The 13,551-nt window shown below is 40.2% G+C and overlaps 1 protein-coding gene across 5 annotated transcripts in view; it reads right to left on the bottom strand.

Moving 5' to 3' along the window:
• FNBP1L (formin binding protein 1 like) overlaps nucleotides 1–13,551 on the bottom strand; it is a 97,658-nt gene that overhangs the window by 3,616 nt on the left and 80,491 nt on the right. For 4 of the 5 annotated variants that reach the window (XM_019479046.2, XM_059728061.1, XM_019479047.2 and 1 more), the window contains 4 exons: nucleotides 3,509–3,618; nucleotides 2,615–2,747; nucleotides 2,000–2,094; nucleotides 361–509 (listed from right to left, as the gene is read on the bottom strand). In XM_019479046.2, coding sequence (XP_019334591.1) covers nucleotides 361–509; nucleotides 2,000–2,094; nucleotides 2,615–2,747; nucleotides 3,509–3,618 — 487 coding nt within the window. Of the gene's footprint in view, nucleotides 1–360; nucleotides 510–1,999; nucleotides 2,095–2,614; nucleotides 2,748–3,508; nucleotides 3,619–6,325; nucleotides 6,341–9,787; nucleotides 9,947–13,551 lie in introns of all 5 variants that reach the window. The other variant, XM_019479049.2, reaches the window with a different exon arrangement.

The following is a 13,551-nucleotide window of genomic DNA, read 5'->3' as shown; positions in this document are numbered from 1 at the left end:
AAGAGAGACAGAAGTCCCAAAGCTCAGGAAGAATTTAAAGCAAGTTTTTTCTCGGTATATAATTTCCAGATATATAAACAGGAAGTACCAAAATCCATGGAAATGAATATATGGACTACTATGGGTTTACAAACAAAAATCTGGTCCCCTGTTGTAGAGCTGAATATGCGCCAATAGCTGCTTTAATATTTTTCTTAAAACACCGCATAGGTATATTTCTCCTGACCTTAAAACTAGCTGCTTAATGTAGTTAGGTTATTTATGGAGAAAACAGAAGACTCTCCTAAGAAACAATCCATATGAGGTCTTGGGAGGGGGGGTGGTAACTGAAAGTATCATATTACATAGCATTAACCTTACCATCAAAGGGATAGATTGCTTTGCAGTGTCCGATAGCTGGTAAGGGATCATCATCTTCAAATTCATCATCAAATTCATTAGGGTGGGCATGCTGCTGCTGTGGGCCTCGAACTTCCTGGTTTGCATCATCTGTGTAGCTCCCCTCGGGGCTGTAACATAAAGGTCACAGTCAGGACAGTATATTTCTCAGGGAAAAATCTTTTTAAAAAAATCTTTGCAGGCATCTTCAAAAAGCCTGCTGTTACCACTGGGATCAATCACATCAAGATCTGCCAGCACTATTTACATTTACTCATTAAGGTTATTTTCTAACAGCACCAGGCAGTGTCTATCTGCTAAAACAAACAACACAAAAGCACAAAGGGTGTTATAGAATGGGAAACTGAACAGTGGTCCTATGTGCATGTGGTCTGTTCATTTAAAGAATGGCCCTTCTGTGATGGCACATACTGTTCAAAGCTGTCATGCATTAAGTGTAGACTCCTCATTTTCCTTGACAAGAGAGGTAGTAAAACCTAAAACCTTAGGTCCATATACACGCCCTTTGATACATATAGGTTTGGCAGGAGTTGATTTTTATCAATAAACATCAATTTCACCTGTCACTGCCAAACATACAGAAAAATATTTCCATCAGTAATCATCAAAATTAATGGAAAGGGAACATTAAAAAAAAAACAGATCTGGGACAGGGGTAAGGAAATCTGAGGCAGGGGGTGCTGCATGCATGTGTGCAGATGCACACTGCTCATCCACTGCAGGAGCTCGGGGCCATGCTGTGCTGGGGCAGGGGAGGGGTTGGATGGGCAGGGCTGTTGGGAGCTGGGAGGAGCCTGGTGTTGCCAGCTGCTCACTCTGCCCAGGTCCCAGCTGGGGATCAGGCACTAAGCATCTGTGAGCACCTGTGTAATCAGGGCTTGCTAGGAGTTCGGTCAGGCCAGGAAGGAGCTCTGGGAATATGGAGAGGCAGCGGTCACCCAGCCTAGGGCAAGAAGCAGCTCCTCACTCCCTACAACCCCTTATGGCATCAGCAGAGGGGCAGCCTTGCTCCTTGGTGGCCATGGCCTCCTGTTGCCCCCCTTCCCTCGCACCCCCCCAAGCAGTGCTGGGGCAGCAGCCTGGCTCTGGGGGCACCCCATATATCCTGGCTCAAGCATGCAGGGGCCAGGTTGGGCAGGAGCTCTAAGAACCTGGAGAGAGGCAGCATGATCAGGACAAGGCATACAGGGGTGCCCCTGGAGCCCAGCTACTGCCCCTGTGCTGCCTAGAGGGGTGGGAGGCCATGGCCTTCAGCTAGGCTGCCCATCTGCTGGTGCCTGCCTGAACTCTGAAAATTTAAATCAATAAACATCAATTTAAAAAAAGAACAAAAATACAAAACAAACAAAATAAAATTCGATAAAGTCCAAAAGAAATCCTTAGAAATAAAAATGGATTTTAGCCATCAAACTGATATAAAAATAAAAAGTGAATTCTGCCAAGCCTAGATATATAGCATATCTGGAAACTTGAGAGTTCTAAGGAGAGTCTCTGCTGCGGAAAGACCATATGGTTGTAGGGAGAGTAGCTATAACAATAACATCCAAAACAACCGAGAAATTCAAGATAGCTTCAACAGAAGGACAGCTGAAATAATGACCTCTCTCTTCCCTGTGTCACAAGATGGTTGATGTCACTGCTGTGCCGCCTGTCACCTCTTGCTGCTACTTTACCTTCAACTTCAGAAAGCCAAGCCTTTCACGAAAACATAAAACAACCAGAGTCACTATTAACAGAAAATCCATTCTGAACCAGCAAATGCTCCATATCACCAAGTTTAGTTCTTCAACACACTTCAGAGAAAGGACTTTACATGCCAAAATGGATCCCTGTTGTTTGTTAAATACTGCATATCTTCATGCAAACCCTCATTCCTGCTGTTTTGCTTGAAGCACCTCAGTTTGGCCAATACTCAGTAATTTGTTTTGAGAAAATGCCAGAAGCCCTCACTTTGAAATACATAACACAAATCACAGAAAAAGTGTGAGATGTAGATTTACTGTAAGGTTTTACTTAACGTTTTTGACAAGCAAGTATATATTTTCTCCATCGAGCTATGGATATGTATGTAAAGGAGAAAAGGAAGAGCACTCTATGGAAAACTGAGTCAGGCCAACTTCTTCAAACCAAGTAAATTTATGACCACTGTTCGTAATCACTGGGGAAAACAATGTTTCAATGCATCTTCCAAGAAAGAGCTTAATAGGTGTTTAACCTCATTCTTGTGTATTTCCATTCGAAGACGGTCCATGTTGCTCATGGTCTCAGCTAATTTTGGCTGCAAACTGCCTGGATCTCCCATCTGTGGGTTTTTTTCATAAACATCTTTCATTTTGATAAGTGCATCTCTGTAATAAGATACATGGACACACTGTCAATATGACCACATCTCTCTCTGTTCCATAAACCTAAAGGGATGATTGTTCAAGCAATACGTTATTCACCTGGGCCTGGCCCACAACTAGGGCTCCTGGGTACTACAGTATTACAAGTAATAAATAACAGTACTAATAATTAAGCAAAGCATTGGAAAGGATAACTATAAATATAAGCTCCTCCCTGCTCCAAGGAACTACCGCCCTCATGGTAGGAAGGATGAGGACAGCATTCCTGTCTCCACATCTTTCATTCCTCTTAGCTCTTCTCCAAGGGCAGACACCAGCATTCTGCTTCCCTTCCCAGTGTCTTTGTGTACTCTGTGCACAGACACACAGACAGTGAAAATGTTGGTTCCTCCCTACCTCCTCTTCACTATATTCTAAACCCACCTCTCTCAGCTTTTCCTAAAAAAGCTAATTTCTAAAGGGTTTTTAATTACCCAGGTTTTCTAAGGGGATGCGCCAAAAGCAGGCAACAGGCTCCAACCTGTTTTTCAAAGGTACTGATCACCTGTAACTCCATATACAGTATTCACAATGGGTAATACAAAAATTGCTATTAAAAACAGAGAAGACTTGTAACAACAAACCACATGACCATAAAGCATAGACACTAACAGATTCAAAGGGTGGACAGACCACTTAGAGCACTTTAACTTTAAAACAATCCTTTTGGCTCAAAAGAGAAAACTAGAAAGAAATACGTGAAAAAATGACCTTTACACACTTACTTCTGGTCTGTTTCTTTCTGGAGTTCTCTGTTAAGTTCATCAATTCTCTGCTGCAGCTTCTTACGTCTTTGTTCTGGGGGCAGGTGGCTGAAATCTTCCAGTGCAGGGCCCTGCAAGGATAAACACTGTTATCAAACACGCAAAGTCTAAATTTCCTATAGTTATTGCTACTAACAATCCACACACAAACAGTGTTCACTGAAGTGAGGCAGGATGGACCTCCTTAGCGACTATGCTATACACACAGATCTGTTGACAAACACCTAAACTAGTAAATGTGCATTTTTACTTCCAAAACGCTAAGCACTTCCCTCCTTTGTCCCTGCTATATTGTTTTGTCTGTCACTTCATGTCTGAATTTAAAGTGGACACATCTAGGAAAAGGACATCCTCTAATCCAATTCATATGCTGAAGCACCAAAGACAGTTTTGGCCACTGTCAAAATAACAAGTGAGAAAAATCTATATATGCCAGGAGTCACACACAGATGGACTGTTAGCTGACCTAGCATACACACCAACAGAAAACTGACTTGTGAGCTGTGAGGAAGCAGAGACTGTATTTCTCTGTTTTATAGTTGATACCATGCAAACTTAGTTTGCCAGTGACCAATGTGGTAAACTTGAAAAGCAACAAAACTTACAAACAAAATGTCAATTCAAAGGAAGTTTTACAATAGAAGTAATCATTTACTGACCCTCAGCAATATCAACAAACAAAAATGGTTTTATATGCAGTTATTAAGCTACCTAAATTGCCTTCATTTCGGTGAATTACACCCCATCACCAGTATTCCCAGGATCAACTTACTGTATGCTCCTGTTAAAATGATATTTAACTGTGGCAAATGCTTTTGTACATACACCCACACCTACAACCAAGTACTGTCAGACTCGGGTCAAGAGGAATGCTGCCTCTGCCTTTAATGACAGCTGGGCTGGGTTCATTAATAATTTATATAATCTATAAATATTTAAACAGAGAAGCCAAACCACAATTCTTCCAGCCATTACAAGAAGAGCAGAGTTCATAAGCTAAGAACAGGAAACACTAACTACTGTATCAAACAATAATTCCAGCTACAACTAAAAACCAGAAAAACACTGAGTATATGGTTTGCTATCTCCCTGGTCTGTCTGTTTCTACTATCAAAAGAAAAACAACACGAGCTTGATATTCATCTCAACTCATATACTGACTATTTCCCTTTAATAAATTGGTCCATAACGCCACAGGCCATCCTGAAGAAGAAATGTCACCAACTCCTATACATGAACAATGATTTTTAAAACATGTATGTCTAAGTCCTTCATTAAATCCTGCTTTATTTATTGTAAATGTAAGCTAAAATTTTACCAGGAATGAAATGAAGTTTATACAATATAGAGATGGCACTAGTAACATCAAAACTACTTAATCAGATTGCACTAAAAATGAAACCTACTGAAGCATTTCTAGTCATTTTTCCATTTTAATTAACAGTAGGAAGTTCTGGAAGATGAGCAACTTGTTGCTCGCTCATTAGTAGTGAATTTTTGCATAAAACTAACTTCAAGCACTCAAATCATTTTAGCTTTAAGTTACTATGTAAGTTACAAAAAATATCCACCACAGACCCAATTCTGCAGAGGGGACAGTGACCTTACCACAGCATAATACAGGATGAGTATGCCTATCAATTAGTTATGTGGGGTGCACATGAATACACCTTGTAAAGGGGTTTCTGCCAAAAGCTCACACCTTAGTGACAGATACATGTCTCCACACAGAAGGAGTAGGAATGCATGCTTTTGGGGGAAAAAAAAATCAGGTTCATGTTTTAGAGTTCATAATACTAATTACTAAAAATGTTACACTGCAGACCCTAGTTATTTAGAAGATTGTTTTAAGTACAGAAAAAGGAACAGCCATTAAAGGGTGACCTGCAAGGAGGAAAATTTAATAAGGACAGCATGTCTTCTAACCATGTGAGGATTCTGAGTTAAATGAGCACTGACTCACACAAACCAACCCCATGTTTTAAACTGTTTGTCTAAAAAAATTACTTTTCCTCTAACTGCTTATTTGCAGCTCCTTGATGTTTGTGATATCACAAAAAAGTTTTCAAGCCATCCAAGAAAGGCAGGGAAATCAAAAACCACTGTCTCTAGCATAAAACCATTAGCACATTTCTTAGCCTGAAAGGATTTTTTCTGCATTTTTTTAATATAATAAGAAGTGAAAAAAGAATGAATACATTAGTGACAAAAGGATGAATACATTGAAGTTACCACTGCCTCTCCTTACAAGTTAACTTTGGTGGTACCCTCTAGTAAAATCAGAACAACAGAGCCCTCTTACTAAATACAAAGTAATAGGCATGCTCTGGATTTTTCAGTCACTGCAACAGCTGTGCAGTGTATCTGCAATACAGTATTTCCCTTGCAACTGCTATAAAAATTCTGTAAGACCAATTTTCCTTTCTATTCGTGTTTCTTCTTTATAAAACTTACATATTCCTTTCACATAAGTAATTTACATAGTTAAAAGCTTTGCTATCAATCCATGATAAATCATTAAATATATTTTCATTATTACCAACTCATAAAAATTTTTAACCTTAACTCCGAAATCAATTAATTACAGCTAGATCACATATCTAATTAGTTCACATAGAGCATGGATGATCCCAAAAAAAATCATGTATACAAGGTGAAAAATCTGCAAATGTTTTCAGCACCTGACTCAAAGCAATTATGATATGGAAACAATTTAAAGAGGTTACTTTCATGCTATTTTAGCAGAAGTACAGCAGACAGATCAGCACACAGGCTTACCATCTTCACCGACCACTGCACAGTTCAATTGAAAACAGAAAGAAATGGGAAATTATTCTCATGCAACCATCATTTAGTCAGACGAAGGTTTATTCCTAAAATATAGCTTTCAAATTAAAAAAATTTAAATAGTTTCACGAATTCAAAAGTAAAAGATTCATTTTACTATCAACACAATTTTAGCAAAATACAATTATGTGAAGTGAGCTTCACAGAGAAAGTTACTGGCAAATAAAGCTTGTACTAAATGCTAATGGTTAATTTATCTTGTGGAATTACCAGGCATGGCTACATTTAACAACTTCTGAATTGTAGTATTTCCAGCAATACGCAAATATATTTCTACATTACGAGAAAAGCAAAACATACAGCAAACACTGTACAAAGCAGCAGAAATTGATGAAGATGAAAGGCTTGCCCACTATACATAAAGAAATTTGGTAATTCTGGCTAGTTAACGCTGCCATCCTTTTTAAGAGTGTTACTGTCCCAACATACAAAATGGAGAGGTTTCCTGTGGATGGCACCAAATCTTTTTTCAATAGCTTCAAGCTTAATAGTTTCATTTTATTTTTCTTGATAGTCCAGTAGGCCCCTTCCAGCCCTACGTTCCTAGCTGCACACTTGATTATTGCTGCCCTATTCAAAATAAGTAGCTGAACTGATAGAGTGAACAAAATTTTGCTTTCAGAGAAAACAAATGCAGCATGTCAGGTTGGACTACTGCACTGGGATGGCAGGGCTCTAGCAAGGTGCAGCATCCCCGGGACCTGTGACACTCAAGGTGAACCTACCACCACATTAGCTGTAACCAGAATCTTTCATGGTACCACTACGGACCAGTGACACATGAAAGAGTAGAGGTATTGCTTTGTCTAACTCTCTAGTAAGGAGAAGGGAACCTTTTACACAGGCACCTTCAAATGACACCCTAGCTCCACCTCAATAAAGTCTAAGTATGCTGTGAGGATGAAAACAGAACTAATCTCTAGAGGCAGTCTCCCCAGATGTGGGCTAAGGAAAACTGGCAACGATATGTGGGTGTAGCTTATACTTCCACTGCTTCTGATAAGACTTACTCTGAACCTAAGATTTCAGTTCTAATTAATCTGAAGCTGGCACCCCTCTCAAGCACTAAACTCACTGAACATGTCAAAACTGGAACAACAATATAATTTACTAATTAACATAACACTGATATAGCACTACCTATTAGCTGAAGAGTCTGGTTTGTAGCATTGCTTTCCCTTTGTTTATAACAGATAATGACATTTGCATTCTTTCTTTTCTTTAATACAAACACAGAGGTACTCAAGCAGTTATGCACAATTTTGTATGGGAAGTGGTAAAAGTGAACAGTAGTTTTTGTTTTCTATGCACACTTGCTGATGGGGAGTCTTGATGCATGAAGCACAGAATAATAAGAGCAGTTAACTGTTTTATGTTGTTGTTCAAATGTTTCTTGAGTAAAACCTTGTGCAGGGCAGGTCAGCAAAATATCTAACATGTTCAGCTCCTGGACCTTTTATATGCCAACTTACAGAAGAATTTCAATTAAAAATGAGACATTAAGATGCACACTGCTAGCAGAGGGTGTTAAAACCATTCAGAAAATGTTTTGTTTGCTACAAACAGTAGAAACCACTGTATTGTGATAACAGTGACATTATACAGTATTTTTTAAAATTTAACTTTTAATCAGATTATGTAAAATATTAAACTGCTACATGATATAGGAAATCCAATAAAGGCTGTAAATTGTTTAGCTTGCAGCAGAATGTATCTGTTTCCTCAGTACATGATAATATAGTAGATTAACATTCTTGCATGATATAGCAATATTTTTAAATGTATGCTCAGTTATTTTATTTGTACTAGCTACTCTGCAGCTTTACAAAAGATAGACCAATGTTTGATATTGCAGGGCACTGAGCTTAATGATTCTTGTTAATTTTAAAGGAATGCCACATTACATTGCATTCGCTAACTCTTCTGTTTTACTTTTGATAAACGAGTTATAAAATACAAAATTTCAGTTAAGCAGACACCTCTTCAGAACACACTAAATGCAGCTGCCACCAAACTGCTTTCAATAAGAGATTCTAGTTGGATAAAACTGCAACCAGGTCTTGCTTCTTGAATTAGTAGCTGGCATGATCAGTAATTAGGAAAAAAAGGGAAATGATAGATATAGATAGTGTTATTTCATCATCCACTCCAAATGGTCCTCATAACCCTTCTGGCCAGAAAAAAATAAGATAAATTGACAGGAAAGGAAAGGAGAAACCATTCTTCCATAAAGAGTTTAGATGACTATAGAGATCCTATGCAACCTAGGATGTAGGTACCAAGAGAAGGCCTATGGATAGCTATAGGCTTGATGTCACCTGGCACTAGTTGGAGTAAGTTAAAGTAAATTTAAAATAAACTAAAATGTAACCAACAATAAGAGTCAGAGCTCCTTTAATCATTAACCTGAATACCAAGTGACATTCTGGACTCTGATCTCTGCTCTAAATCAATATAATCAAGCCATGGCTGATATATAGCATGAAACAGAAGGCTTATCTTTTCTTTAATACCATAAAAATCGGCAACGAAATATATCCATATGTATCTAATTTTCTGATTATGTGGATCGATAAATGCTATAAATCTTACATAAATGAGGCAGACTGTTTCACTAACATAATGGGATCATGCTGGTTCATTTATCACTAGTACTACATATGTTGCTAGGAAACCACTCAACTTTTCAATTTTATTGTCCTCAGAACAAATCCCATTTGCAGAATATGCCATTATAAATTAGAAAATACATTTCCCTGATAGAAACCAAGAAAATGGCATTTAGTATTAATTAAAATTGATGGAAGGTATTTTTTTAAATTGAAAAACAAAAGCAATTTAACTACTAAGAGTAATACACTGCATTACAAGATTATAATGCATTATAAGAAATGAATGATGCTTTAACATCTGTAAATACTGCACACTACAGCATATCAACTATCGAGAGATGGATACTTCTCCCTTATTTCAGTTTCTGAGAATCAGTCTCTACTATTTGAATTATAATTATCAAAAAAAGACATTTCTCAGTTTCCTTTTTGGGTGCCTGCATAGCCAATGATATATAATTGTAGAAATACATTACATAATGGTAGTAGACAGTTGTGAATGTGAACAACAACAAAATAAAGGTATCAAACACATACCCAGCACCCTCCTTATAACACCCTTCTTTTAGAGCCAACCATTTTGCATGTTATAAAGAAGAGTTTTTGAAATGAGGGTAACTTCTACACAGAAGGGAGCAAAATAGCCTGAAAGTGATCTTTTATCAGAGTGTATTTAATATAGTATGAGCCTTATAATGAGGGTGGAGAGTATTAGAAAAGCCACATCACAAACACATTGCTCATAGCCCATCATGCATTTTCAACTCATTATCAAACTTACCCCTCTTTTGAGGCTTCTGAAAGAAGGAATTCTGGGCTTCCCTGTTTTTATGTCACTCATGCAATAATGCACTGGTTCAATGGAGAATATGGGATACTGGGACCCATTAGGAGTACTGGATGTGTATAAACTAGTAGGGGTTAGGGGTGGGGACTGTGGCTAATATGGAAATAAAGAAAGCAATAAATAAGCCAAATGTTCAAAGTGATTTTAAAATGAAAATTCTGTCTTTCAATAACAAAATTTCCATCCAATACAGAAACAGTTCACAATACGATTTTTTAAAAGGTTTACCCCAGGAACTGTATCAACCTTAAAATGATCCTGTTGTGAATTAGTCTTACAAGTTAAAAGTTGGTGGGTACAAAAAGGCTTCTGACTCAATTTCCAAGTTTCTAAGATTGTCTTGTTCCTGAATATTTCCCAGTTGCAACTTCAGTGCCCCCCCATGACTTGTTACTGTCAAGCCAGACTCCTAGTCATTCTTCCCCACTCTTTCCTCTCTGCAGGTTTTTAATGCCGTCTGTGATAGACTACATTTATAACTGATATTGGTTGTGTACAGAAGTTCATTTCTACCAGTAGAAATTTCTCAGAAATTTGCACCAGTAGAAATCCTGCCACAAGAGGGAGTAGTAGAGGTGTTCATGCTGCAGACAGCCCCTCTCTCCTGCTCTCCACACCTTCCTGAGACTGGGGTGATTCAAATCTGGAGATGACAATGCGTGTGCCACTCCTCAGTCCCATGGGGGAGTGGAACAGCAGGAAAAGACTCTACATGCCTACCCCAGACTGGTCTCTGGGAAACAGGGTAAGAGAACAGCCTCTTCCAGTCTGCTTGGGAGCACTGAGGCAAAGCCCCCTGCCCCTACACCAAGCAGGGCACTGCCCAACTTGGGGAAAGGGCACCAGTCTGAGAGGGGAAGGGAGTAGCAAGGCACAGCCCCATACTGAAGCCAGGCTTCCCTGGCTTGGGAAAGGAACTAGGGACTGTGCCTTACTGTTCACTTCCCTTCCTAAGTGAGCTTCCCCTTGCCCCTTCCCCTCCTTCTTCCCCACTGGCCAGTTTCCCCTCTTGCCCTCCTGCCACTCAGCTGGACAGAGATTTAAAACCCATTGCAGCTGGGAACTGGGCTCAGGCTGGTTTTCCCCAGCCTGGTTTCCCCACCCCACATTGCTCAGCTGAGTGTTAAGGGGAAGTGGGGAAGGGTGGGGGGAAGGGGAAGCCAGTGCTCGGGAGCTGAGCAGGGGGAGCAGTGGGACAAAGCCCTCTGCTTGCATCTCACACTCAGAACTGGGGTTTGAGAAGCAGGCAGGAGCTGCACTGCTCCCTGACACACAGTTTCCGATGTCTAGCAGCCAAGCAGAGGAAACAGTTCGGCAAAACTTCTCACATCGGAGACTCCAGGTATGAGAAGCCAGGGGGGAGCAGCTGGTGATTTTCCTAGTAGAAACCGAACATCTGTACATAGCCATTGTGATGCACCTGAACAAGCCAGTTTGCAACATCCTTTTGTTTGTAGCTCAGTTGTGAGGAACCACTGCCATAGATGCAGGTAGGTGTATATTACAACTACTCATTTTCTTTTTTATTTCATTTTTTGTTTGGGGGGTTGTTTTGTTTATGTTCACCTTTCGTTTTGTCTCCTCTTCCCTGGCTTCTTTCTCAAGCTGCTCCTCCCTTATCTGTTATACCTTTTCTCCATCCTCTATTGTTCTCCCCCTTTCAAGACTGCCTGTTTCTTTTGAATTTCTTTTAAAAAACAGGCCAAAAGTGTATCTTGAAATACAAGTGAAGATCGACCATAATCACGGCTACAACAAGGCATAAAGACTACCTTTAATATCCAGTTACAATTTGTCAATCCAAATTTTCTTCTGATTTAAAAAGTATACTGCTTTTATTATAATATCGTTTTACTAGTGTTCTGATTTAAAGAATCCTTTACAAGAGATTTTTATACTCCCTTGTCACATTTGTTCTTTTCTGTAATATGAGAAACAGTGACTTAGGCGTTATACAAGAGTAACTTTACACATCGGAGTTGTCCCACTGTGCAATGGCACTGCTCCCCTCTTAGTCTTTGCAGAATCATAGCCTGACTCTACATAGGAAACCATGAATCTGACTATGCCAAAGTGCTGTCATATGTGCAAAGTAAACAAACTGTGGGGGAATGGAAACAACATTTCTGGCTAATTTCTTCCAACCATAGTCTTTTTAGGTGTTTCTTGTAACTAAAGCAGATGCAAAGGGCCAGACCCGTAACACCTTTAAAGAGCTTCATTGAGAGCCTGGCCCCAAATTTTCAGAAGTGTGATTTTCAAACTGACAGTGTCCCTGTAAGTTTCAATCCGAATTTTGCACCTAGCTCTTTAGCCAAGTGCGAAGAGAGTATGTTGTAATATAGTTAATAATTATTAGGGCTGTACAAAGCTTCGATCACTGATTCGACTTGGCAGAGATTTGGCCTGATTCGGTGGCCGAATCTCTGAATCCAAATCGAATCAGGAGACCCTTTAATCTCTCCAAATCAAATCAAAACCCTCCTGAATCGATTCAGAAAGATTCAATGATTCGGACATAGACACAGCTTTAAATGTTTCTTCTGCATACCTCAAGGTACCAGGTGGCTTGTGAATGCTGAGATGCTGGGGTGGATGGAGCGTCAGATGGAAGCATGAGGGGGTCCCCAGCATGCTCAGCGGCAGACCCATAAGTGGACCAGAAGCACTTCCGGGTCCACTGCAGAGTGCGCAGGGGACCCCCCCACCCCAACAACTGGTGCCTCCTGGGTTGGGGGGGGAGGGGGGGCACCTGGGGTCCCCCGCAGCCGAATGCTGAGCTGGAGAGGCGCATGGGGGGGGGCACCTGAGGTCCCCCGCATGCTCAGTGGCGGAACCGGAAGTGGTCCAGAAGTACTTCCAGTCCTTTTCCGGGGCCGCCACTAAGCACACAGGGCCCAACACCCCTCCCCCCCCCCCAAAACGCTCCCATGGGATGCTCCATCCGCCCCAACATCGCAGCATTCACGAGCCACACCTGGTACCTCTAGGTATGTAAAAAAAACATTTAAAGCTGTGTCTATGGCCTAATCGCTGATTTTCCAAATCAGCATCGAATCTTCAGATTTGGATTCAGCCGAATCGAATCAGGAAAGTGATCTGAATCAACAAATCGAATCATTGTCCCCCGATTCAGGCCAAATTCAAATCGAATATGGCCCGTTTCACACATCTCATAGTAGATGAAAAATAATGTAGGTTTTGTTTGATAAATATACAATGACACTGGAAAAATGTACTGTGAAGAGGATACAAGAATCAGATACAGTATAACCTCATGAATCCAGCATGCTCAGGACCGAGTACCTGCCAGAAATGTGAATTTCTGACATGGGAGCAGCAGCTACACACAGACCAGCAGCATGGGATGGTGGATGGCAGCAGCAGCTGCTGTGTGCAAGCTCCTCCTCCGCTGGTCTGGGACCAGCTGCCGCTACTCCCCGTTGGAGTGTAGTTTTAAAAGTGCCGGATTTTTGATAATTCTGGCTGTTTGATATCCGAATTTATGAGGTTATACCGTATTGCCTTTCTCTCCCTAGAGAAGGCCTGTCTGTTTAGAGCATTATATGTAAAAACATCAGCCCCAACTTGTAAGAGGTCATGAGGGTAGTTCTCTTACCATAATAAAAAATTCTTTTTCATTAAATTGCTACTGGCTGGGAACACTGGAATAAACTCATTCAAATTTGTAAAAAACA

Source organism: Alligator mississippiensis, chromosome 5 (assembly GCF_030867095.1).
Source record: "Alligator mississippiensis isolate rAllMis1 chromosome 5, rAllMis1, whole genome shotgun sequence".
In the NCBI taxonomy this organism is placed as follows: Eukaryota; Metazoa; Chordata; order Crocodylia; family Alligatoridae; genus Alligator; species Alligator mississippiensis.
This window is presented reverse-complemented; position numbering and strand designations above follow the sequence as displayed.